The sequence below is a fragment of the Camelus dromedarius genome, chromosome 5, assembly GCF_036321535.1.
Source record: "Camelus dromedarius isolate mCamDro1 chromosome 5, mCamDro1.pat, whole genome shotgun sequence".
NCBI lineage: Eukaryota > Metazoa > Chordata > Mammalia > Artiodactyla > Camelidae > Camelus > Camelus dromedarius.
The window spans coordinates 59,380,826-59,408,724 of NC_087440.1; the positions used below are offsets into that span (position 1 = coordinate 59,380,826).

Genomic DNA, 27,899 nt, shown 5'->3' on the forward strand with positions numbered 1-27,899 from the left:
GTGTTCCAACTACTCAACTCTGCTATTACACCATGAAAGCAGCCAGAGACAGTAAATAAACAAATGAGCATGGTGTGTTCCAATAAAATTTTATTTATGGACACTGAAATTCAAATTTTATATAATTTTCATGTCACAAAATGTTATTCTTTGGATTCCTTTTCAACCATTTAAAAATGTAACAACCATTCTTGGGTCACTTGCCATACAGAACAGGTGGTGGGCCAGATCTGGCCTGCTGGACATAGTTTGCCTATCTCCAATCTAAATAATCTCATTTGTTACGATTTTTTATAGTGATAGTGTAGGAGTACTTATATAAAACTTTGCTACACATGTCAACTAAGGATAACTGTAAAATTATTAGTGCTTTCCTAGTTAGCATGCAATTATCCTACCTTCAAAAACTATTTTCCCAAGAGAAAGACAATATTTAAATATATTTATCTAATAAAAAATTAGATATACTTTAGATTACAAAATCATATATTATAACTCAGATAATAAAAATATATTTAGTAGACTTATTTACAGTTTAATTGGATAACTCTTAATTTATAAGGTAGGAAGTTCAAAATACAAGAGTTCAATACTAAAGTAACTAAATGCTAAAATTTTATGAAATGATACAAATTATATTTCACTACATAAAGGTCTAGTAAGGAGATGGAGAAAATATTTCCAATTAAGTGACTGAAACAATTTGTGTTTTTTCTTCTTAAAAGTCTTTATCTGTCCTCTGGCGTTTAAGAGGTGGATCTTCGTGATTCTCTGTAACAAACCCAGAAAACCTGTATTAGGTAAGATATTTAACATTTGAAAATGCTTTTTAAAAGTAAATAATATAGGCATTTTAAAGATTTTTTGTCTACTCAACTTATGCATGAAATAGTAACATTCCTGTGGATTTATTATTTTAATGAAATAGCTTTCTACTAGACTGAATAGTATGTCATACTAAAATCTGTAAAATTGTGAGAATGTAGTCATATGAATGGCAAGGGGCCTTGAACTGAAATATGTAACTAGAATTAGTTTAGCCTATTTCCAAATTTAAAAAAATAATATAAAATATATATGTAGCCCAAGAAAGCTATATGAAAAGTATTACAGCTCACATTTAATTTCCCAGAAATTGCTCACCTAGATTCAGGGTCTGGTTCTTGTAGAGTATAGCAGCAGGAATCCGAAAGGTGATGCATAACATTTCCTTGTTAGGGGCCACATTTCTTACTAGGTGAACTGAACTGCATGCCTCCAAGGAGATGCCTAACACAGTTCCAGCTCGTTCCTGAACATCCTTAGCAGGATTAGCATCTTTGGAAAAGCTGTAGCAGTGCACTATGGGAAGGAGCTCACTGCTGCATGGCTGCCCATCTAAGAGTGATTTGAAAGCACTGAGAAACTCGATAGCCTTTGCTGGCAAGTTCATGACAATGTGCACAGAGTGTTTTCTTTCTTTTGACAGTGGTCCCAGCTGCTGCATTAACTCTTCTCTGACTGGCCCTTGGAGGAAGTCTTCCCCATCCAAGTTAAAGATTTTCACCTTTTGGTCCACCTTATTTAATTTACAGTTGTGCAGTAGCCATTTATAGGATTCAGGATTGAGATCATTGGCAAATACAGTGCAGTTTTTCTTTGCCACTGGAATAGCAAAGGGCCCAACCCCAGCAAAAACATCAAATAGGACATCCCCAGGCTTGAGAAGTTGTGTGATACGACTGTGTTCTGTGGAGAGACGAGGATTCCAATAGACTTTTGAAAAATCAAATTCATAGGTGTAGTTGTTTTCTCGAACCTAAAAAAGGTATTATGCTTTTGGTTAAATTGCTTAGTCTTAAATTCCAGTCACTGATATAAAATGGATGCACCCACGCACATACACACATTTAAATTTACTACTATTAAGATCAAATAACAGTACATTTAAAGGCATTTTAAGCAGAATTCTGGTGTTTATGCTATACTTGATACCAGTTAATATCTTCCATTAGACTTTTTTTTCATAAGAAAAGTCATCATTTCAAAGCCAAACGGCTCTCCAGCTCATCCTAAAGGGCCATAAAATGGTTCCCAAATCACACTAAAGATTTTTCAGATAGGCCAACTGACTGTCTTAGTTATATTCTCTTATGTTACCTGATACCAAAAAAACCTATACTTTGAAACAACACACTACACGTCTTCACGGTGGGTAGCTAAGTTGCAGATAGCACTTCCACACAGCAAACGAGCTTCCCTCCTCAGTTTTCAGTTTGTCAGGGGGAGGCATAATAGATGTGTCATGTGTCATTGAATTGTGAGGTATTTTGCTAAATTTTCAGATAGTTACATGCACTCTGCAGGTTTCATGGCTGTAAATTAGAGCCAGTGTATAGAACAAATCAGTGCCCTGTTTTCTCCTTTCCTAAACCTGAGTTTTCATGGATAAACTAAATGTATACAGTGAAGCTAAGTCTTGAACAAAATTAAGAGTTTGTAGCATTTCTCTTGGGATTATCATAAACATGATAGAAAATAGAAAACAAAACTAAAATTAGTTGTATAATATGACCTCACCCATCATCTTTTATATATATACATAAGATTTATTTTAATTGAAGGTTAGTCAGCTTACAATGTGTCAATTTCTGGTGTACAGCATGTTTCAATCACACATGTACACACATATATTCTTTTTCATTATAGGTTGCCACAGGATGTTGAATGTAGTTCCCTAAACGAGACTCTCACCAGTCATCTTAAGCCCCTTATTTTAATGAATGAAGAATTAAAGGCAAGAAAGTTCCTAAGTTCTATAAATCTTATAGACAGAAATCTGGAATAGTCTCTCTTCATGGAGCTTAATTCAAATTTGTACATATTTTTCTCCTCCCAACCACATCAGATTCTCTGGCCATATTATTAAGGTTCCAGAGTTGGAAATGTTTCTTCGTGATTCTACCAACTAAAAGTCCTTCTAGGTTTATAACCTGGAAGGTTTAAATATGTCTTGGGATGCTTTTCCTGAAATGTCCTTTCTACTCTCCCTTTTAAGCTCTAGCATGAAGCACAGCCTACTTAAGAAAAATTAGGTTCTAAGTACCCTCTAGTTTTACTCATGCTGTCTTTGATATCTCACTCCCTTAGCATTACTTTATCAGTAGATTCATTTTAGGAATCTTTTTAACTCACAATATATACACATAGTACTTAAATGTTGCATGAGCTCCAAAAGTTAAACTTAAATGTGAAAGAAATTATACTGAGCTTTTACATGTATTTGACAGTATAAATATTAGGTATAAAATATATCCTAAGAACAAACTTCCGTTGACTTAGGAAATCAATCACACGGCATTTATAAAATTAGAGAAGTTTCTCAGAACTTTAAGATCTTCTCTGAGAATGACACTACCTATTACACTGCACAATGTTCAATCAGGGCATACCTAAAGTTTAGTATGCCTTAGTGTCCAGAGATAAGCACTGTTACTCTGTTGTTAACAGAGGATTCACATTCAAATTTTACTTGCCATAACAGACCTCATGCATTATAGACAAATAGTAGGCAGTGGAGATTTGGTATACAGGGAAAGACCATGCATGGACTCTGGAGTAAGAAGCGTGGCTCTAAACACCCTGTGCAGTCTTTCCTTATTACTTCATCTGAATAAAGAAAATAGTAACAACAATAATCATTATCTTGTGGGTTTCTTAGGATTTGTTATACTTACAGCATTTAGCTTAGGACATAGTAAGTGTATATACAGTAAATGGTATTTTAAATTCTGACACTATTAAATTCTCTAGAAGTATTATACTTAAAATATGTCTATGTGGTCCAGAATCTTAAAAAAATAATTATTTTGCAATAAATTCTCTCCTGAGTTGTATAAAGTCCTGTTTAAAAGATATGTCTAACATTAAGAGTGGCTTTTGTTATTAAAATTTTTGTCAAGTTATGGAGAGAGTTTAAACCTATTTCCTAGCTTGGGTACAAAATTTCACATAATGTTAACATATAATTATCTAAGGCTTTTGGCTTCAAAAAAGTTTACTATATCCAACACTCTGGAGGATTTTGGGGGTGGAGGATTGAGAAAGTGGTTTATACCAGGAATCTGTTCCTACATATTTTAAATTATTTTTTGAAATAGATTTGTTTTATTAAAAAAAAAGTGCTCAGTAGAAAAGTATAAAGGTGATAACAGAGGTCACCAGTAACTACACCAAATAAAAATATGCTTACTGTTAACATTCTGATGTAGATGCATATTTATATAGATATTTTATGTTATATACACTGTTCTACAATTTACTTTTTTTGCTTAACCTGTCAATGGACAATTTAAGTATGCTGCTAAATCTTTAATGATGGAGTATTCCATTGTATTTTTATACTAGAATTTAATCAATTCTCTACTGGTAACATTTATGTTGTTTCTATTCCTTTATTTATTTTATTATTATAAAAATTATGATGTAGAACCTAGTACATACATCATTCTCTATAATTATATCCTTGAGATAACTTCCTATAAGTGGAATGCTAGGTCAAAGAATGTATCTAATCATAACTGCAGTATATTACCATACACTCTTCCTGACTGTATCAAATTTGCACTCCCACCAGTAGTATATGTAAATGCTCACATTCTCACATACTCATCAATATTGGGTATTTTAAATATTTTTAATCTTTGTCATCTATTTTTATTTTAAACATTAATCTTGATATACACAGTATTAGGAGACAATAAAATACTCCATACCTTGGTCATCATGTTCTCCTCTCCAGCTAGCACTTCCATTTGGAAATTTCGGTAGGTATTATCAATATTATTGATTTTATTTACTGCTGAGGTGATTCCTGGATTTTTGTCAATCATAACTTGGCCTAAAAGAAGAGAATTCATAATAAATATTGCTTTTTGGTTGCAAAATAAAAGCTAAAACTGCAAATATGAAATGGACGTAAATCAGATTTTCTTTTGATTTATAGACAAAAACTGCATCTAGTGTTTGTAAAGAGGCATGCAATTCTAAAAATTCAACAGATTACTAACGTTAATGTCTGACAGCCCCCAATACAAACACACAAAAAAATGTGTGGATACATTTATAAAGAAAAATTTTTGAGGAGTTTTGCTCTACCTAATATTTTTCCATGTTTTTTATTTAATCCTCTCAAATGTATCGCTATAACAATAAGGAAACAGGTAGACCATAGAGAATTGGTTAAAAAAAAATAGAAGAGATAGGACTGTGGGAATAAATGGTCTCAGAAAACACCAGCCTGTCCCCATTGGCCTCAGACCAACATTTTATTATGTATTTATTTATGCTTTATTATGTATTTGAAACAGATACTTCCATCTTGGAAATACATACCAGTAAAATAATGTTTTCAAATAAAAGAAACATAGATTCCATAGAATTTTATCTAAATAAAATGTTCATTCAGTTAAACTGTTCTTTATGTCAAATATTTGCCAGAGCAGAAAAATCTACAAAGATAAAATATACCAGAAATGGTACATTGATGCCCTTTCCCCAGTCTAGTTTTATGTCAGCCCTTAAAAATTTGTAAGAATCCGTATGTTATCTCATTGTATAAGGAAAGATAACTTGATTTGTAAAAATATGCTTAAATACAACCAGAATTTGTCCAATTTCTCTCTGATAATTAGATACTTGATTTTGAATTATTAATAAACTCTTGTCAATCATTTTTCTTAATTTTTTCTGCTTCAGCTATCAGAACTCAATTTTTAAGGTACATAAGTTAGTTTGAAGTGAGGAATGAAAAAAAACTCCCCTATTCTGAAGGTCTGTAGTAAAAGCTTTAAAATTACCACTATATGAAAATGTTTCATTTTTAACCTATGAGTGACCCTTTATGAAAGAGAGTTTATAAAATAAGAGTGCCAAAAGAAATGTTTGAGTTAGGATAGGCAATGACTCATAGGAAAGTCAATTCTTGACATTTGCACCCAGTCATAATTATAAGGATCTACTTAAGTATTTAATATGTTATCACTATGAATTATCAGCCCTTTTAGCAATAAAAACAGAGGAAATGCACAATAGCATATCTCTTAAATCCTACCCATGCAAAATACTGAGCACTACATTTTAAATCTGAAAAGAATTCCCAGAAGTTCTGACAATTACTCTACATTAAAAAAATAATCATCTGGAGAAGTCATAGACATTAAATATTTACATTAAGGACAAGTGCAATTTTGATTAGTGTACTTTCTTATCCCAAAGAATAAAAGATCCAGGCTCAAACTTTGGGCTACAGAGGTACAGTATACATAGCATCATTTCTAAAAGGCTAGGAGCACTAAAATACAAAGTATGGTGCCTGACATACAGAAGAGGCTCAGTTAGTTGAATCAGTGAGAGCATGAGTAAACAGTCTTGCCCTTCTGATTATCAAACACTCAAGTTTATGAAACCTAGCATTTATAAGGCCTATTAAGTCCTGGGTACCAAAATGACAAGCTGCCAAAGAATTCTACCAAAGCTAGTGATTCAAGTTTATGTTTATTATGTACACAAGAGCCTGAACCATTATTTAGAGCTTGTATGACTCTGGAAAGGGAATTCCAAAATGGCCTTCAAAAAATAGAGTATGTAGCTCAAGATCCAGCTTAAAATGAGAATGATAAAATGTCTTGCTTCTGTAATTCAGCATTTAAAAAAATTTTTAACTAAAATTAGAACTTGCTAATTGTTTTCTAATATGTGAATATTATTAAGACACACCTACCAATTAAATGTTTGAAAGGTAGTTGATGATCGCGAAGGTTCAGGTGGGCAATATGTCCAACTCTGCTAAACCCTGAAGTCACATCTTGACCTTCAGGAAGCACAGCTCTCAAGATTTCTTCTGACTTAAAGTTTTCATAAGTTAGTTCCATATTATATCTAGATATCTGTGGACTGACATTCAGCTGCTTTAAAGTACTGAGTTCTCCTTTCTCAAAGGAATCATCGGTAAACATTTTATAGGGATCCAGCATAATTAGCCTACTTCCTTCATCTTCTGGATCTTCAATCACACGTTTTATGCCTGGGCGCTTCAGTGCTGCCCTTTTAAGGGACTGCATCAATTTATTGACTATTTCTTTCCTCACTTTAAGCACTGGGATGGTAACTGTCTTTCTAAAAGCTGTTCTATCAAGTTTTGTCATTCCTCGAACATCAGAGGGTGGTGAAAACAATTCAGGGTCTCTCTGATTTGTTTCTATTTCAGGCATGGTTGAGAATCTTTTCCTTTGATCCAACAAGAAAATACCAGGTGCTCTGCTAGGCTTCTGTATCAGTAATGACCCAGCTGTTGGAATCAATGATTCTGATTCAGGTACTCTACATCTTTTCACTGTGAGAAGTCTTCTTGAGAATCCAAATGGCCTCCATAAGATCCTAAAAAAAAAAAAAAAAAGTATTCATTAGAAGAAATACCATAAAGTTACAAACTAACTTAACAGGTTCACCATAGGTTTTGAGAATAAAAATTGAAATTCTACTGTTTTAAATAACCTGCTACATGCTGATAATGAAACTTTCCGTGGTGTGTAAGAAGTATACTATCTTTTCCAGGACAGGATGCCTTTTATTAGTGGTAAATAATAAATTTGCTCCTTCAAACTACCTGCTGCCAAGACTAGGGATTAGGGATCCATCACCCTCCCTATCGTCAAAGAACCTCCCCATCCAGTTTACTACAGAATATGTTTAGGATTGGAAGGCTGAAATTTAAGTTAAAGGATCATCTCTAAACAAAATGGTTATTATACATATGACTTTACCAATGGAAATATTTAAAAGGATGTAATATTTAAAAGGATATTCTTGTGGGGGCTTAAGAAGCTTAAGGATCAGATGTCGTACTAAATGCTTTACACACATTATCAATCTTGGGAGGTGTATGGGTATCACATTCTCATTTTGTAATTGAGTAAACTAAAGCTCAGAAGTAGATTAATTGACCCAAAGTCTCATTGCTTGTAAGTGGCTAAGCAAAGATTAAAATGGAGAGCCTCTGGTCTTAATCTATTTCTGTGTTGTTGGTCTTCGATGTTTTACTGCCACAAGTCCTGCCTGTAACTAGAGGTTTCAGTATTTTGAGGATGAGGACTTTGCTGAGTGTGATACGCACATCCCATTAACAGTATCAGTTATTCATTTTGCCGTCTGGAATATCGAAGAAGTAACTCTAACAGGAGATGGCCCTGCCCGGGGACCCTGTAAATAGCAACTATCAGAGTTCACAGGGTTCAAACTAGGTCCAGAAGTTAACCAGATGTGTGATCTTGGCTAAATGACTTAATGTGAGTCTCGGCTCTCCACACGTAAAATGTGGCTAAAGGCTCTATCAGAAAGCTTTTGAAAACGTTAAACAGACTTGTCAATACTCAGTACTCAGACCTAGGCTCCACACCCCGGCGGTGGGTGACCTCGCGCCGTCTCCGCGTGCACAGAGCACGCGGCGGAGAGCTGCCCGCAGCGGACGGGTACCGTTCCCGCACCCTCAGCCTCTTCGAACTACCAAGGGCACCGCGGCCGCCACCTCAGCAGCGTCTCCATCCCAATTCCCGGCGTCGCTCCGCAGCTGGCTCCCGGACGAGACCCCTCACCTCATGCTCTAGTGCAGCTCGGAAATGGGTCTCCGGTGGAAGGGCCGGCCCTCGCTGACACCATCACTGCTCGCCGCCGCGGGGCGAGCGTCATCAGATCTCGTCGACTCCTTCCTTCCCCGCCCTGGTCAAGTACGGCAACCCGGAAGGGCCGGGAGCGCAGCTCCGCCTCTGGCGCGACTTCCGACGGGAAGGCCGGGGTAGTAGCTCGTGGATGGACTGGGTGGGCGGCCGGCGAGGAGCATGGAGGCGCCCTGGGGGACCGCTAACGCTGAGCCGGGCTGGTTTGTCTCTGCCCGGCAAACCGAAGAGGCGGAAACGGAAGAGTTGAGCCCGTTGCTAAGCAACGTAAGTTGGCTTTGCTCGCCGCCCACACTTCTCTGAAGTGCCTGCGGAATAAGACCGGGAAAAGAAAGAGGGTGGCGAGGCAGAGGGGAGAAGCTTGGGACATGAGGCCCAAAGGCAGCAGCCGAGGTTCCGAGATCTGGCGGAGTTCATGAAGGGGATAGAGGCCTAACCCGTTACAGAAAGAAAAGCTGAAGTAAAGGTGCAGGCTCAGGTGGAAGAGATACAGCAGCGAGTGGAGGCTGGGGCCCCACTAGGGGAGCAGCCCCAGGGTTAGGTAACTCACCGCTGTTCGTTAACTATATTTGTCGGCTTCTCGTTTCCTCCACCAGTCTTGTGAGTTCTGTTTGTTTTGCAGGAGTCACAAGATTTTTCTTTTCTCGGCTTAGTCATTGGGGACCTATGACCATCTTAATATAGAGATCCTTAACGGCACAGGAGTGAAGGCGGCCTGGTAATAAGTACGTAGCACTTCCCTGACCCCAAAGACTGTGCAGTGGGGCCCTTGGCTTTTTAACTCAGGTCCCATGGCAGTAACAGTTCCTAGGACTTTATTCCCAAATGCTTTTTGGAGGGAGAGTGTGAATTTCATCTCAGAGCAACGTGAATTTCTTCTGTTTATCATGTCCTCACTGTAAGGTATTCCTGACCATTCTTCTAGTTGGGCAGACTTAATTCATTAAGTGTATAAAAAGATTAGTTTTAGAGGCCTAGTAATTGGGGAACAACAGTTGTCTGCAGCAGCCCAGGGACTTTTCAGTAACCACTAGCTCAGGATTACTGAAGCTGACTCAGGAATCTTCAGTAATCACATGAGTTTGAGGCCATCTGCCTGCTCTCTGTCCCCACCCCATCTTATCCTTTCTTCATCTTTTTCAGTCACAAGGTTAGTCTTGGTTCTTACTGAAGCCTGCCTGGTCTCTGTGCAGGTGGATATGATTTTCCTAGGAAACTAGATTATAGAGCTACACTAGTGGGAGGTAAGAAGGGAAGGAAAGGAGACCAATGCGGGTTGAGCAGCTAGTGCGTCACACGATCCCTGTTTGCAGGAGACTTCCTCCATCACCTGTCAGTCATTTCTTGATGAAACTTGAACTTCATTCAGACATTTAACTCTATTAAATTTTGTGTGCTTACAGGAACTTCACAGACAGGGATCCCCAGGTGTTTCCTTTGGTCTCTCAGTGTTTAATTTGATGAATGCCATCATGGGAAGTGGCATTCTTGGCTTAGCTTATGTTATGGCTCATACTGGTATCCTTGGATTTAGGTGAGTCTTTTCCTTATTTTACCATTACTTATTTTTTTCATTTTGGTGGTACACTGAGAAGCAAAGATATAGGCTGCAGATGCTGGTATTATACAATTTCCAGTTAAGTTATTTTTGGAGTTACAGCATTTTCCTGCTACTCTTCTGTTGTAGCTAGTCTGTAGCTTGGAGGGATGCTATATACTGTGTATTTTTTATCCAAAGTGTGGCTAATTTTTAAAAATGGAAACTTGATCCACACTCGTTTATAACTTTAAGAAGTGGCTTATTTGTTGTGTCTAGTTGGCCAAAGTAAATCAAAGTTTATCAGCCAGATTACTTACAAATAGCAATTTTGGGAGTGTAAATAAAGTACATCATCCTTTCATTTCTTTCCATCTCCTTTTCTCCTCCTACTGTTAAGTAGTCTTGTTTCACTTTCTGAAGCTGGACATATGTTCTCTGCTTATTCCTTTTCATCTTTTAAGACTGAGCTCATATGCCAGTTTGCCCCAAATACAAGACATTGCTGGCTTTTCTGTATTTCCATAGTACATTGTATATTTATTTTTTTATTGTAATACATTAATGATTTGTTTGCAAGTTACTTTCCCCATTAAACTCTGAAATCCTTTAGGGCTAGACCTTATCCTTAGCATCTAGCACCATGCTTGATAGAATGAATGAACAAGTTTGTTTTGTCAGTAGAAGCATATTTTTTTATTTTTCCAGGGAAGTTAAAATACATGAAGACTCTCCTTTAGGTTTCCTTTTGCATTTATTTTGAATTTCTTGATTAGCAAACCAACTTCTAAGTTACCCAACTTGCTTTTATGATGGGATATATATTTACAAACTTTCATAATTTTAAAACTTCAAAGCTATATATGACACCTTAGGCAGGACATAATCATAGGACTTATTTTTTAGTTCATTTTGAGAAATCACACTTTGTCCTCCAGGGTCTTACATGCAGATGTTGTACCACAGAATGTGTACTTGCTGAATCATATCACAGTTTCCATTTGGTGATGTCAGACTGTTATTTTGTGAGGTCTCTGATAACAGTTGACAAGTGTACTCTCGCCTCTCAGTTTTGCTACTTATTAACAAATATTAAGCACAAAGGTAGAATGTCTTCAACTTTAGGGGCACACCACTGGGGTCAGGTCTCTAGAAGCTTGTCCGGCCAGTACCTTCCTGAGAATAAGTAGGGATTATGCCTGTTTCTTTTGATACTTTTTGTGAGAGGACCTCAGTTATTGCATTGCACATTTTCAAGTTGTGTCATTAGAAGTGTATTAACTTCATTTTTGGGGTTATTTGGTGCGTGTTTGTGTTTAGTAGATGCTAAAAAATGCAGTCTTAATTCAGAATTATAGATGAAGGTATAATAGGGAGGCACATAGCATTGGAAGGGGAAGGAAAGAGGAAAGGGGAAAAAGGACAATGAGATTTCGCAACTGAAACTTCCCTCTAGACTTAGAATAGAAAAATAGTCATAAAAGGGATATATTGCAAGATCATTGAATGGCTGAACCAGCAGTCAGCAGACAAGAGTGCTATTTTTTGTTTTAAATAAAGTGTGTTTTTTTTCTGATTTTTTTTTTTTATTTTAAAAGCAGTACATTTTCATTGAAATAGAATTTGGTAAATACAGAAAGTATCTTCTTACTTTCTTTAGTGACTATAATTCAACTACACAAAGACAGTCCCTGTAATCGTTTGAATGTGAAAAAAATTGTTTTTGTAATGAGATACCATAAAAAAGAAACTTTTAGAGGGATTTGACCATGTACTCTTTTATATTGTAGTTTCTTGCTGCTGATAGTTGCTCTGCTGGCTTCTTACTCAGTTCACCTCCTGCTTAGTATGTGTATACAGACAGGTGAGTAAACTATTATGCTAATTTATTTGACGAGATATCTACATACATCAGATTGGCTGTCTCAAATCTAATGTCCAGCAGGTGTACGTTATTATTAGGTAGGGTGCTTGAAATGGAGAATTTTGAAAGGTCAGGCTGTATAGACCAAATTTTACAGGGAAATATCCAAGGACAGAATGAAGGGGAGGAAACTAGCTTTCTTCATGGCCTTTCTCCACAACATGACATAGTTTTCTGGGTTAGAGTAGATTAGGGGAGGCACCTGAAAGGTATTTAAAGGATCCAGACCTTGTATTATGGGGACCAGTCGACCGGTGTTCATGTTGATCATTTTTATCCTAGGGTGATCATTTCCTCAAGAACACCTTCCCAGATATACTATTGCCTTCTCTACCTCCCTCATATATATATATATATATGTAGTGTGTGTGTATTATATATATATATATATATCCTCATATACTATATATATGTATACATATAGTATATATTTATGTGTTTTTTCCGTTTGTAACTTTAGTATGCAATTCAGTCATGTATTGAGTAAGTTCTTTTAAGTTATAATAAATAAAAGTGTATAATTATAGAACTACTCTCATAAGGTTTTTCTTTTGGCATTAACAAATATTCTGTGTCCATCAATCCTGGTCTTTTTATCTATCTAGTCTCTTCTGTCTTTGGGTTAGGTCAGTTCCGATGCCAGAATCATGAGTTTAATTCTTATGTGGGTGGATTCACTTTGCCCTATCTGATCTTGTAGTTTCCAGGCTTTAAGAAGCAGAATAGATACATAAAATAGATAAAAATGGGATTATTCTGGCTGAAACAGGTGAGAGAAACCCACAGGTGTTTCTTGAATATCTTAAGACTCCTCAGAACATAGATCTAAACCCACAGCTCTAGTCTATTTAATCTGGCTTTACATTAGACACACCTGCAGATCTTTCTATAAACAGAGGTTTCTAAGCGTCAGGTTTCTAATTCCAAAAATCTGAGGTAGAATTCTGGAATATGTTTTTAAAAGTCCACCAGGTGATTCTCATGCAAAACTGATTTGGGATCCATAGTTCGTAGCTGTTACTTGTGCCAGTATTTTTGGCCATTTAGCTGACAAATATTCCTCTGCTTTCAAGGGACTTGGGTGGACATGCAGACAGATAAAATACTAGGAAACAATGCAGTGATATTAATCCCAAAGTAACAAGTTGTTCATAACAACATCCCAAATTCAGGAATAAGAGGATTAAATGAGTGTATTTGTAAATCCTGCTGAAACTTGACTGGAATTTTAATGACATATTTTCAAATTTTGCTTTTTTGTGTAAAAAAATTTTTTTTACTTAATTGTGATAGTTTATGTAACATCTTCGTAGGTTATTTTATCATGGATTCTACTAAAAGATTAATATATTTGTCAACTCTGGCAATTATGTCTTCATTAATTAAAGTTTTTGCTTTATTAATTTCAATTATTTGGAAGTAGTATTCAATGTATGATGATTTCAAGTAATGCTGTTTTTTTTTTACTACCCTTCAGTTCATCTGTATTTAACTTTAAAATTCTGATGCTGCCTGTTGTTTTCTGTAAATTTGGGGCATATAAAATGAAAACCTCTGTTTCTCTTTCTTTTTTCTTTTTCTTTGATTTTTGTAGCTTACTTGGTCCATGAACTAACTTCTTCACAGTTCTTCATACACACTGATGCACCTGTCTTCTGTTGATTGAATTCCTTCAGCCCTTGTAAAATTCTCTGTGGAGGTAGGCTTAAAAAAAAAAATATATATATATATATATATATATATGTACTTTTATATATGTGCACACATACACACATATATATCAAAACTAAAGAATAATGTGTAGCTAAATTTTCTCCCCAGTTTATTGGACTGTCATAAAGAAATATTATGCTCAGATTGGATTGTTCAGAGAAAGGGCTATCATAAGTCTTTGCAAAGTAACTTTATTTGCCTGGAGTGCAGGAGAAGTTTTTATCTTTATCAAAGTAAAGGATTTCTTCACATGAAATTCTGCCATTTTGGATTATATATAGGATTTGGGATCTTTGGGAGCTGAGGTGGCATGTAAGGTACACTAATCTCTCTAGCCTTAGTTTGCCATGTATAAAATGGTAATGATAATACTTCCCTTTTGGGATTGTTATAAAAATGAAGTATAATAACGTATACAAAATGTCAGGTCCTTGGTAACTGCTAGCTTTTATCATTATGAGTTCTCATTGGGCCCAAACCCATAAAGATTGCAAGGTACTATGCATACTGCTGTTTCAAATAGTTGGCTTATTGTGATTCTTTGGGGAAATGTTTAAGATCTGGGAGTAAATGAGGAGCTCCCCTTCTCTGGCCCCTATATCAGTGTCAGCAGTCTGGTCAAATCCCTGATCCCTGGTCCTTGATCCCCACCACTCACAGCATTGTCATCTTCATCTGCCTTGAGGTCATTTGGATTAATGACAGTATACCATTTACCTCAATTTATGTCAGTCTCTTCAAGAATCCTACATTTTCCTCCGTTTCCCAGACTCACCCTGTATGGCTCTGTCATCCATTTTCTGACCTCACCTCCCACTGCTCCTCAACCCCTGAAACCCTTCCAGTGTGCCTTCTAGAACTCACGGTCGATCATCAGCAAAACCCCATGTCCTCAACTCTTTTTTTGAACATTTCCTTAAGTTTCTTACTCTAAGAGAACCTAGGGCTTCTCTGAGGACACTGCTTTCCCTGTAGTCCTCTCAAGGGGCCACCTTTTCCTCTTCCACATCCCTCATACTGATCTAAAGATGGGATAGGTGTCCCACTGGCACCTCATTTCCACTTCTCAGCCACCTCCCTCTCAGTAAACCCCTGGCTTTGAACCTCATAACTCTGCTGCCTATGCCTCTATTACAGTTGCCATCTGGACTCCTCAGCCACTGTCTGTCATTTTGTGAATATTTTAGCTCCTGCTTTCAGTTTCTTTGGTATTACTCCTGCTGTAATTCTGGATGATTTCAATACCCATGTAGATAATCCTTCTAATACTTTCATTTCCTTAGCATCATCTTTTCTAATGATCCTGTTTCCTGCCTGCCTCAGCTCCTTATTTCCATGGTCAGACCACTGATCTTGTCATTACCAAAACTGCACCCCTCCAAAATCTCATTTTCCAGAGTCCCACCCTCCAAAACCACCATCTCTTTTATTTTTAACTCATTCCCTCAAGGACTCCATTTCTGGCAGTTCTTCACCCCCACCAGGACTTCAGTTCATTGATCTACCACCTTCACACTCTCCTTCACTCTCTTGTCCATATTTCCCCTCTTTATCCAGTTGGAGTTTTCCAGTGTGTTATTACATCACACCCTTGCTCCTCCTTTTCATCATCCTACTCCTCTGGCAAAACTCCAACCATAGTCAAATATAACTTAGCCTTCTTCACACATGTACGTTGCAGTTGAATATTCCTGGAGAAAAAACACAATCATGCAGATTAATATCACTGTAATTCTATGTCTAGTGGACCTGGAATGCTATCACTTAGTCCTTATTAATGTCTTCAGTTCATTCACTTGTTAACTCTGCTCTCTAGGAGATGATTTTTTCCTCTCTTTTCTCTCAAACCTTCAGCACATTCTCCTTGATTTCATTCTTTGCTCATATCCTCACTTTGTATTTCATTGGGAAAATAGAAGTAATCATAAAAGAACTTTACAGGCTCTTGCCGCCACTTCTGCCTACCCATCTTCATTTGTGTCATACATTTCGTTACTTTGGATGAACTCCTTGTGTTTCTGTCTATGGCCAGCCCCTCTGCTTATGCTGTGATCCCACCTTCTCTCACCCACATTACTCCATCCTCTTTCTCCTCTCTCTCTCCTTTTTCATCATCTTTGTTCCTTTATTGTTTTCTTCTTACCTGTTAACAGGCAGTTTATAATTTCTTCCATTTTAAAAATGACTCCACATTCCTTCAGTATGTTCCATGCCTTCATCGTAAAACTCCTCAAAATAGTTGCCTGTACCAGATACTTCCCCTTCCTCCTTTTCTCTCTTGAGCCTTCTTCAATCAGGCTCTCCCCATTATTCCACAGAAATTATTGTACCAGCAACTTCCACGTTGCTGAATCCAGCGGTCAGTTCTCAGTCTTCAGCTTAGTTGACTAGTCAGCAGCGTTTGGTGCAGTTGATCACACCTTCCTCAGTAAAACACTTGTTCACACTCTCCCGGTTTTCTTATTTCACAGAATTCTCCTTCTCTTTTCTTCTGCTGAATCCTTTTCCCCTCCCCATCTTCTAAACGTTATCATACCCCTGGAACTAGTCCCCTACTCTCTTTTCTTTTATAGTTTTGGGCTCATGAGAGCCCTAAAATTTATATCCTCAGCCTGGATATCTTTTACTGAATTTCAGTCTCATATCCAGCTTCCTCCATGACACTTCCACTTGGAGATCTCATATATATCTCAAATTTATTAAGCTCCCCATCTTTGCACTGCCAGTCTACACCTTCCACTCTTTTCTCATCTAAGTAAATGATAACATCTTCCTTCTAGTTGCTCAGGCCAGAGATCTTGGAGTTATTCTGGACTCTTTTCCTCTTTTTTTTTTTTTTGCTCATACTCCAAATACAAGTTCCACACGTGAGAAAGTATGTTCTGTAATTTTGAAACAAAAATGTTAACACAACTATTGTGAAGACCATGGTGAAGAGGTATAGAGGCGCCTTCAACCAACATTTGTACTACTTGGTATTTACCTAAATGAGTTGAAAATTTATGTTGACACAGAAAGTTGCACATGGATGTTTATAGCAACTTTATTCATAATTGCCAGAACTTAGAAGCAATTAAGATATCCTTCAGTAAGAGAATGGATAAACTGTGGTCCATCCAGATAATAGAATATTATTCAGCACTAAAGAGAAATGAGCTATCAAGCCATGAAAAGACATGGATGACCTTATAAATGCATATTACTCAGTGAAAGAAGCCAATCTAAAAATGCTAATGTTCTGTATGATTCCAACTGTTTAACATTCTGGAAAAGGCAAAACTATGGAGACTGAAAAATCAATAGTTGTCAGGGATTGGAGAGGAAGAAGGAATGAATAGGCAGAGTATAGAGAATTTTTAGGGCAGTGAAACTATTCTGTATGATATTATACTTGTAGATACATGCCATTATTCATTTGTCAAAACCCATAGAATGTACAACACCAAGAGTGAACTCTAAACTATAGATTTAGGGTGATAACGATGTGTTAATGTAGATTCATTGATGTAACAAGTGGTACCACTCTAGTTGGGGATGTTGATAGTGGAGGAGGCTATGTATGTGTGGGGATAGAGGGATGTGGGAACTGTCTGTACTTTTTGCTCAGTTTTGCTGTTAACCAAAAACTGCTGTAAAAATAGTCTAAAAAATAAGGAAAGAAAGAAACTCAGAGGAAAAGAAGAAACAGATAATGCAGAGACCAGATGAAAACTTAAAAAAAAATACTATATTTAATAGATTCAGAGAACTTAAAGAAGATATTACATTGTTGAAACAAGAACAAGAAATTATTAAAAGGGTATAGTCAGAGAATACAAGAGTCCTAGATGTTAAAAATAAAATTTAAAATTAAGAATTTCAATTTTGGAGTTGAAAAAATTAAGGAAATTTCTAGGGGAATGTAGAGACAAGGAGCTTGAAAATGGGAGAGAAAATATTTTTAAAAATTAGAGGATCAGTCCAGGAGGTTTCCACAAAAAAGAGAATGGAAAAAATTAGGTGGTAAAAAATTATCAACAAAATAATATAAGCAAAGTTTTTCTGACTGAAAGAAATCAGTTTCCAGATTGAAAGGATTTTTCCTGGTAACCAGTATAATAATTATAGAAGAATTCATATCATGTTGCACTATTGTGAAAAATCAGAATTATAGGAGAACATACTAAAAGCTTTCCAAGAAGAGAAACAAAAAATTCTCGTACAAAGAATGAAAAACTATAATGGCAAAAGACTTCCTAAGAAGTGCTATAAATAAGAAGACTATAAAGCAATAGTTTCAGAATTCTTGGGGGAAATGATTTCAATATAGAATTTTATACCCAGTCAAACTATCATTTAAGTGTACAAGTAGAATAATGACATTTTCATACATGCAAGGACTCAAAAAATTATCTCCCTTGCACTCCTACTTAATGAGCAATGGAAGATGCCGTTTACCAAAGTTAGGAAGTAACAAAAAAATAGGGAACCTAGTACAGGGGAGAAGTAAAGGGAATTCCCAGGACAACAGCCGAGCAGCAGATCTAAGTTCCCTCCAGACTGGAGTAGTTCTTTTCAAAAAGGCATGGTCAGCGCTGCAGGCCATGCTTGCCTTCAGGACTGTATTCACAATGGAAACCCCTTTCTTTTTCTTCTTCCTAAAGGGAGTGCCTTTCTCATTTGTCTGTCTAGCTCTGATTTGTACTAACAGTACCTGGGTAGGTTAGCAGTCAGGCCTCGCTGTTATGAAAGTCTAAGAATCAAACAGTCAGAGATTGAAACAAAGTATTAACAAGGAGAATAAAAGGGAGGAGGGGAAGCAGGTAAAGGAATGCGGAGAAGTTAGACTTGAGAGGAGCTGATTTCTGACAATGTGGAGAAGGGGATGTCCAAGGATGTCTCCCAGACTTCCTGGGACCACTGGATTGATGATAGTGTCATTAATGGACATAAGAATACAGCAGGAGATGTTAGTTCCAAATAAAAATGAGTTCCGTTTTGGAAATGTGGACTTTGAAGTAAAACTAGATGGACAGGTCCTTGAACTGAAGCCTGGGATAGAGGTTCATTCATTCATTCATTCATTCTGTACTCTTTTATCTAATAGGAGTACGGAGAGAAGTAAGACTCACTTCCTTCCCTTAAAAAAGCTCATAGTCTAAAAGGGGAGACACATACATAAGCAAATAATTTATAATTCAGTGTGGTAATTTAAATATGTGCAAGGTACAGTGATAGCTCAGTGGTGAGAATGTTTTGCTTTGTCTGGTTCTTGGGGTGAGAGTCAATCAGTATTCCTGGAGGACTGAGCTGAAAAGGAATTTGACTAGCAGACAAGGCAAGAGAGACTATTCTGGCATATACATACTAAATATTTTATTCAAGGAACAAAAAAATAGTTTATTATTATTTATGCATAAGGTACAAAGGAGAAAATGATACTGAAGAGATAGACTAGTGTCAGATCCTAAGGAATTTGGAGTTTTTGCTGCAGCAGTGAGAAGCCACTAAGGTGGTTGAAAAAGAGTCAAGGTAGATACTGTGATTCACCACTTGCTGCTTCCAAAGAGAATTTTGGTCCTTCCTAGAGTCCGCTGAGAAAGGGAATATAGTCTGCTATCTTCCTCTTCCTAAAGCAAGGTTATAATTCTTTTATAAGGATTTTAATTGTTAGCAATGATGAGGAAATAAACAAGGAATAAAATGTCCCTTGCTCTCCCCATCTTGTTTTTTTACTTAAACCCTTTAGAGCAGTGATTTAAAACACCATCCATTGCAGCATCCTCCTTTCATTAAAAAAAAAAAATCTTAAAATGCTCCCTTTACTATCTGAAATGAAATTCTTCTTAATATTGTAACGTACTTGTGCTGGGCTGAATAATGGCCCCCCAAATATATCCAAATTCTAATCCCTGTGAATGTTACCTTACATGGCAAAAAAAAAAAAAAAAAAAAAGGACTTTGCAGTGGAGATTATTCTGGTGGACTCAGTGCAGTCACATGTATCTCAGAGGGAGAACACAGATAGAAGTGGAGAAGGCCATATGACCACAAAAGCAGAGATCAGAGTGATTTGGCCACAAATCGGGTCATGTTAGCTGTCACCAGAAGGTGGAAGAGGCAAGGAATAGATTTTCTCTTGAACCTCAAGAGGGGTTGTGGCCTTCCTGATACCTTGATGCTGACCCAGTGAAACTGATTGTGGCCTTCTGACCTCCAGAACTGTGAGAGAATACATTTCTGCTGTTTTAAGTCACCAAATTGCGGTAATTTGTTACAGCAGCAATAGGAGACTAATTCACTACTTATACATACTATAATGCCATATAGCAAAGAAAAGGAGGAACAAAAACAAAATAAATGCTGTTGGTGAAGTGATTTTCCTAAATGGTGAATGGTTTTTGGTAAAGTTCCAAGCAAAACAAAACATCCACTTACATGGTCATTGTATTCCTGGAAAATTTAGCATATATTCAAACTATTCATTGTTTTCTCAACATCTGCCAAACTGTGCTTGACACACAGAAGGTATTTAATGAAAGCTGGGTGTGTGGGTGACGAGTAGATGGGTGTAGTAGAGCTACAGAGGGATTCTATTTTAAAGTCCCCAAATTAACACACAGGGCAAAAATTACGTATAGTCAAAACTATCTTTGAAAATTCCTTATGTAGTTTATAAACTAGAGTGCACAACATTTACATGACATGTTGCACACTAACATACCATTTCTCAATGAAGCTGAGAACCTTTTTGTACCCCCAGCACTGGTCTGAACACTGTGTAAAGGGTGAATCCCAGTCAGCACTGAGAGATGCTCTCACTGTGAGAGCACACAAGATTGAAACTGGCTGAAGGACAGCAGATTCCAATTTCCCATCTCAGTACTCATTGTGAGCATTTGTTTATTGTTTGGAACGATAGCTGTTCAAACTATAATTTCATATCTTTTTCTTCTTTTGATTAGTGGGTATAGTTCAGTATCCCCAAAGTTAACTAAGTGGGCAGATTACATGACTTCATCTTCAGTGAACTGGTGTTCTTGTCTCCCCTTTCTGCTAGTAAGTAGTTCTCAGCTTTGCTTGGTTTTTCTTCCCTGGGGCATTTGGCAGTGTCTGGAGACAATTCTGATAGTCACAGCTGAGGACTGTAGGACAGGATGAGGTGCTACTGGCATCTAGTGAGTAGAGGCCAGGGATTGAAATGTCCTGCAGTGCACAGGACATTACCTCTGGCCCCCGCCCTGCCCCCACTGCAAAGAGTTATCCAGGCCAAAAATGTCTATAGTGGCAGGGATGAGAAACCCAGGGCTGGATTGTATGCATACTCTGCTCATGTAGTGATTCCTTCGTATTTGCTTTGGCATCAGAGTGTTTCCTGTAGCAGAAGCTGAACTTTTTGTTATTGGGCTTTAGGAAAGGAGGGATGGGAGACTCTGCAGGAGTAAACATTCTTAAATTAACCTTCTATTTTATTTTATCAAGGTAATAATATTTACACTCACGTGTTAAGTACACTTATGCGGGAGGATTTAAAGCAGTTCCCCGCCCATTGTTCCCCACTTCTAGTTCCATTTCCCAGAGTTAGCAACACGCCGAGTTTTTGTTTTTAATTCTTTTGGGGAGTTACCTTCGTAAGTCTAAATAATATTCTACTGTGGTTTATCGATTTCGGAGATTATCTGTTGACACTTCATTGTGAAAGGTGAGGATTTAGCTCAGGTACACTAATCCTGCCTTCCCCCTTCTCATTTTCATTAGTTTGTATTCGATAACTCTTTGACTGATTATTTGTAACTCTAAACGATGCATTTAGACTTTACTTTTTGTTTCATGAACGTGATGGTATCTCTTGACTCTGCTGTGTCACAGGCATTAGTGCTCCTGCTCTCACCTGTCCTCTTCCTGTTTCCCATAGTCCTCTGCTCTACCTTTGCATTGTCAAGGTTGACAATATTTACTTTCTCTTTTGTAATCATATGTAAGGCATTCGTGTTTTATGTAAAAGTTGAGACTAAAAACCAGTGAATAGTACTTATAGGATATTCACTCAGAACCACTCAGCATGTAGGGATCCTAGAACTTTCTCTGCATGCAGTATCTCAGCCTCTGTGACACTGAAAGGAGACTGTTCCTAGTACTAAAAAGGGAATGCTCCTAGTGCTCTAGCGTTCCATATTCTTTTACCACATTGGGTGCTCTGAAATATGCTGCATTTAGTTGGTAAACAGACATTTAAACACATTGAGAAAGATCAGAAGTAGCGATACAACTGCAGAGTAGACGTTCAATAAATGAATTACCTGCCTGACACTATTAGAGAAAAAAGGCAAGAGGAAAATGAAGGAAATCATGAAAAAGAAAAGAATTTCAAAATAAGGGTGTATTCCACATGGCGAGCTTTCTGAGAGTTGAGCTGTATTTGAATAACTCATGTCCCTCAATCCAGTTCCAAAGATAATATTGCTGCTGCTGAAACTTGGGCTTTGTACTGTAACCAGAGTTTATTAATTGTCCTATTTCATTGAGGGAAAAATGCAAAGCAGACAGAACACTGGAGTAACTAGCTGGAAATATTCCACTACTTCATGGGAAGCAGCTTTCCAAATGATTCCTGTGGAGGCCAAACTCGTGGTCTAGCCAAAATAGCACTAAAGTGTGCCTTGATGGTGAATTAAAGAAGAAATTTTTCCCCAGTTTACTTGATTAAGATTTACAACCTTTCCGCCCCCTCAAAAACATAGCATTGATTTCTTTAATATCAAAAAATAATTTCCTAAAATAGATTGCTGATGACTGCTTTCAGTTGTTTATTTAAGGAGGATTGTGCCAAGTACTGTTTGTATGAATTCCTGTAAAAGGGTGAATTAATTTCATAATTTTCATAATTAATGTTGTTCCTTTTCTGTAAGAATATGCTATTACCGTGACTGGTCATCACCACATCTCATTTTGATATCTCTCAAAACATCTTTCACATTATAAATAAGATACTACAACATTGATCATAGGAAGGAGTTTTTTGCTTTATAGATCATATTCAGTCAAATCCTCTGTTTTTCACTTAATATTGACATTTTTCATGTTATTTATTATGAGCATAGTTTTTAATGGCTACATGTTATGCTACTAGATAGACCTACCGTAATTTACTTTACCCCTTTATCATTGTTTAGCTTTCAGGTAGTCTTTTTTTCAATGTAAATGATGCATAATGAGTATCTTTGCATATAATGATTTCTTGGATCTTAGTCTGATGCAGGCTCCTAGGGATCAAATGTTATGAATATTTTGAAGGTTCACTGTTCACATTGCATTCCGAAGTCAGTTCCAGTTTACACTGTTACTAGCATCTTAATTGTTCCAAATGATAGAGCAGAATTTTAAAAGTATTTCACTAGTGTTGTTTTGGTTTATATGTCAGGATGATCCAGAAAACCATTAAAAAGTGAGTATGTGGTGAAAAAGCATTTGGCTGACTGTGTACGTATTTTATTTTAGTAAAGCCTCAGTGTTAAGCCAGAAGCCATTATTCATACTCATGATGTCTCAGCCATGGAAGAGTACTTCTAATTTTTGCAACATAAAAGAAGTAGTGTGACAGTGACCAAACTGAATGACTAGCCAGGCCTGCTGACTTGAAAGATAGTTAGGATTTGAGCATAGTAGTCAGTCTCCATTTAAAAGTCGAAACTTTTTTCACTCTGAATTTGGGAGTTTGCTGTATTTAGAGATATTTTCGTAAAACTAGAAAATAATAGAGAACAAATTTTAGATTGCTAAAATACATGCCACTAATGTCAGAAGTTACAGTTACAATTATTTTCATCAAGCTGTTAGTTTGATTATATTTTCTGAAATCATAAATGTTAGGTTCTAATTTTCAAGTTAAGAATAAGTGTTTATTGGGAGTAGGGGGTATAGCTCAGTGGTAGGGCACATGCTTGGCGTGTATGAAGTCCTGGGTTCAATCCCCAGTGCTTCCATTAAGAGGAAAAAGAAGCAAAAATAAAAAGCCATTTATTTTTATTTTTTAAGTTTATTTAAATTTAGGTAATTGAAATACCAGTTCTTTTAGAATATTTCAGTGTTACGTTTGCTTATAGGAAAGTTATTTGCTTTTCATGTTTACTAATATACAATCTATACTTGTTTTCTGCTATTTAAAAATAAAGCAAACCCTAGTCAAACTTTTTGGGGAGTATTATCTTGATAACTTGCTCCCTGACCAAGAAACTAATGCAAAATATATCATTTTAAAAGCAAGTTTTTTGGTATATTTCCATATGTAACACTGAGAAGCCTCCTTGCTTTAAGTCCTGGGAAAGAAATTTTTTTTTTCCCCAAGAAAGAACACTTTCAACTATAATATAAAAGAGGGACACTGAAAATGAACAATGATGTTCCTTTAATCTGATGCCTTATAGAGACAGAGACCTTCTGGAGACTTGGTTCACATGCACATAATAAGTGACAAAATTACCTTCTCAACATCAGATTAGATAGAAGCTAACATGTAGAGAATTTTCTGGTTTTATATATACATATTATATGTATACTATACATATATATCAAGGCTTTGGAATGTTAAATATAAGAAATTGTGCCCCTATATTGACATTATCAATTATGTTTAGGAAGATTAAAACAAACTAATGAAAATTTATTGATTAAAATAATTATTAATTTTTGTGATGACATTCACTTTAGAATGTGTATTTGAAAAAAATAATTTTGGCATTTCACATAGGAGGAAAAAATTCCAGTTCTTAGTTTTGTAATCTTGCTTTTTGATTTTTTGTTCTAAAATATATCTACAATCTACCCCTTTTAAGATTATTATTGAAGTCTTCTTTGTTAAAGCAAAAAGGTTCCTACTTATAATCAAATTATATATCCCAAATTCAAAACTCAACTATTCTTGTCCACTGTTGAGCAGTATGTAAATACATTTTTAAAAATAGCTGTGTCATCAAAAAGGTTTCTAAATTCTTTGATCAACTCTAATCATAAAGTTTTTAAAAAGTTTAGAATATTGAAATTTTTTTCTCAATTAATAAAGCTTTTTTTTTAGCTTTTCACTATTTTCTTTCTGACTTTGTAGTTATAACATGTAAAGACCATATATGGTTTTCAGAATGCTTATTTTTACATACCTGGCGGACTTTATGAAAGTATAGAGGAATTTTTTGTTAATTAAGTGGTAGTTTAAAGAAACCCATGTATATCTTGGGAGAATATACTAAAAACTTGCTTTAAGAAATGATGAGTCATCTTTGACTCAAGAGGAGATTGTTACTATATCAAGCCTTAGTATCTGCTAATCTGCTTTTTTTAGTGCAAGCACTGTAATATGAAGCACTTTTCAAACTATAGGATTATGTAAATGTTTTTATTTCATTTTCACCAGTGGTGTCACTAGTTAGAACACGAAGCTTTATTATCTAAGGACAAATTTAGTTCTTTTATGAGCCTTTCAATCTTTATCTTTTCTGTGACCACACTTCTTGAACATGTGGAAAGAAAGTGTAATTCCATATTTTTTTATGATGAGAAAGAAAGTGTATGCCTTAATTGCAGGATGAGGGTGTTGTTTCTATCATGAACACATTATCATCTCCTAGGTAGCCTGGAAAAGTATCTCTGAAAGTATGGTACAACTTTTGTACTTTATCTAGCTTTATTTTCATATGCAGCTTTCAGAAACCATTGCCAATGAAAACTTGGACCGTGTAGCCTGCAAGTACTGTTTAGTGAGAAGTGGATTGTTTTTGAGTAATACTTTTGTTTGAATGAATGCAGCCTGAGTAGTTGTTTGACAGCTTTGGAATTTGCTCAGCTCTGCGTATTCTAAGGGGACATATCCTGATGGATCATAGGATTTTCTGGCTTCCCCTGCCAAAGTAGTTACTTCTGCTTTAAATTTAGTGTGACTATCTAATAGCTATAAGGTAGTACTGGAATGGCTTTCTTCCTTTCAGACTTGGCACACAAATAGTTTTGTGTGAAAATAACAATTATAATTCCTCTTAACAGCTGTGACATCTTATGAAGATCTTGGACTCTTTGCATTTGGATTGCCTGGAAAGGTAATTTTTTTCTCCTTGTTGTGTACAAAATCCAGAAAAGCGTTTTTTCTTTCTATTTCCAGTTAGAAGAGACAAATATATATATGAGAAAGAAATTAGGAGAATAAAAGGAAACTAAAGTGAAGAAAGACAGAATCATAGGAGCAGGAAGAGAAAGAGAACAAATCTCTATGCTCTTCCTAAAAATGCACTGATTAATTTAATTTGACACTTAAATCTTTTAGTGTTTTTTACTTTAATGAAGGAGAGCAATGACTTGAATAATCTTAAATCTGTAAACTGTTTTAAGTTTCCTTATTAATTTTGATTATATTATCTGAGTAAATCTGTGTGAAGACCAAAGGTAGAAACAGAGAATTAAACTTAAAGCATGACTGTTTAAAAAACTGATAATTAGAAGATCATATCATTTAAGAGCTGAACAGTAGGAAAGGATGATCTAGCTGTCTCCTCATTTATAGGTGAGGAAATTAAGGCCTAGAGAAGTGAAGGGGCCTATTTGCCACAATTACTTAGAGCCAGTGTTACACCCGGACTCCAGACTGAAAAATCTACTGCTTTTCCACCACAGAATAAGAAAAATAACAACAGTATTTATTGGGAGTTCGTTTGTGATAGGCATACTAAACTAATTTAATAGATAAAGGAAACACTGTCTTCTTCCACAAGTAATCAGGAGTTAAATATTGTTAGTACTTTAGTAATTCTTTTATTTCTGAAGAGCTATCATAATTCTAAAACCCATTTTATATGTTGGTTCCAAACAAAATTTTTCTCATTTGTAAATCTGTTGGTGTGTTTTTGGTTGGTTGGTTTGTCTTATTTTTTTATTTTTATTGAAGTATAGTCAGTTTGTTTTGTTTTTAATCTAAATGGATGCTATATTTTGTAGATGGCTAAACTAACTTGTAGGAAGTGAGTCCGGGAAGAAAAAGATACAGCTATGTATTAGGGGGAAGTGTGTATTTACATTCAGATTAACTTTGTTTTTAAAGTACAAAGAGAACATTTAAATCACACTATGTAATCTCATGGTTTGGATCTTCTTTTAATAACCTGGAACTTGAACAAAATGGAGTATATGTTACTTTGGAGGGTAGAGGTTTTTGTTAATCATCCCTGGTAACAGTTTCTCTCTCTAGAAGCTTGGGATGTTTGGTATAATCATGACCAATTTCCTGTATCCAGTTTAACCAAGGAAGAAGAAGAAAATGTTATTTATATAAGAAAAGTCTCCAATTAATTTAATATAATCTGTAAACATGACTCTGAGCATCATCACTGTTATTTCGCATTAGTATTTCCCGCATTCCTTGGGTAGCAACAGTGTCTACAAGAAGAGCATGGATTCTTGAGTTCCCTTTTCCTAAACCTCTAGAATAGTTACATTATCATTTTAATGTGTTCTCCCAGTTCTTAGTAGGCGGGTACACAGACAGAGGATACTCTAAATGAGGAGTGTTATGTTTGTTTAGCATTTTCTCTCAACTTCCACAGTTTGGTTGAAGCTTTCCTATTTCCTTCTTTCCAGACGTGATTTGAATATGGATATGACATATGATAGGGTAACATTGTTCTGAAAATTAAATATTTTTGAAATGTTTTAAATGTTTTAAGGAAAAATTTTAATTGTCTGTAAATGGGTTTATTTACTCACCAAATATTTATTGAGCAAACACCACGTTTCGTGCACTGTAGTAGGTGCTGAAAAGATAGATGCGTAGATACATATACCGACTTTCTAGATCTTAAATGCTTAAATTCAGCCAAAAATGGGAAGATAGTCATCAATAAATTGATATTATTGCTTTTTGTAATATATTAATAGAAAAATCCAGATTTCATGTATGATTGATAATAGGTATCAGTTGCATATGAAAGACAGTGTACAAAAAGTTTAAAAGTCTTTTCACAGATAACTGTGAATGACATTTTGGAACTAATTTTTA

At 36.0% G+C, this 27,899-nt stretch overlaps 2 protein-coding genes across 4 annotated transcripts in view; one reads left to right on the forward strand and one right to left on the reverse strand.

The window, feature by feature from the left end:
• Positions 1 to 73: 73 nt before the first annotated feature.
• TRMT5 (tRNA methyltransferase 5) lies at positions 74 to 8,760 on the reverse strand. 2 transcript variants are annotated; one of them, XM_064486005.1, is made up of 5 exons: positions 8,631 to 8,760; positions 6,761 to 7,416; positions 4,755 to 4,879; positions 1,144 to 1,798; positions 74 to 771 (listed from the first exon to the last, which is right to left on the reverse strand). In XM_064486005.1, exons 1-5 carry the CDS (start codon positions 8,633 to 8,635, stop codon positions 719 to 721), a joined length of 1,494 nt encoding a protein of 497 aa, XP_064342075.1. In that variant the 5' UTR covers positions 8,636 to 8,760; the 3' UTR covers positions 74 to 718. The 2 variants fall into 2 exon arrangements, with proteins under 2 accessions (XP_064342075.1, XP_031309677.1); XM_031453817.2 differs by having other exon boundaries at positions 8,422 to 8,747.
• Positions 8,761 to 8,767: 7 nt separating this feature from the next.
• SLC38A6 (solute carrier family 38 member 6) overlaps positions 8,768 to 27,899 on the forward strand; it is a 59,407-nt gene continuing 40,275 nt past the window's right edge. The window contains exons 1-5 of one of the 2 annotated variants that reach the window (XM_064486006.1): positions 8,839 to 8,978; positions 9,334 to 9,436; positions 10,115 to 10,245; positions 12,039 to 12,112; positions 25,898 to 25,950. In XM_064486006.1, the coding sequence (XP_064342076.1) occupies positions 10,172 to 10,245; positions 12,039 to 12,112; positions 25,898 to 25,950 (201 nt within the window). In that variant the 5' untranslated portion in view covers positions 8,839 to 8,978; positions 9,334 to 9,436; positions 10,115 to 10,171. Of the gene's footprint in view, positions 8,979 to 9,333; positions 9,437 to 10,114; positions 10,246 to 12,038; positions 12,113 to 25,897; positions 25,951 to 27,899 lie in introns of both variants that reach the window. The other variant, XM_010976678.3, reaches the window with a different exon arrangement.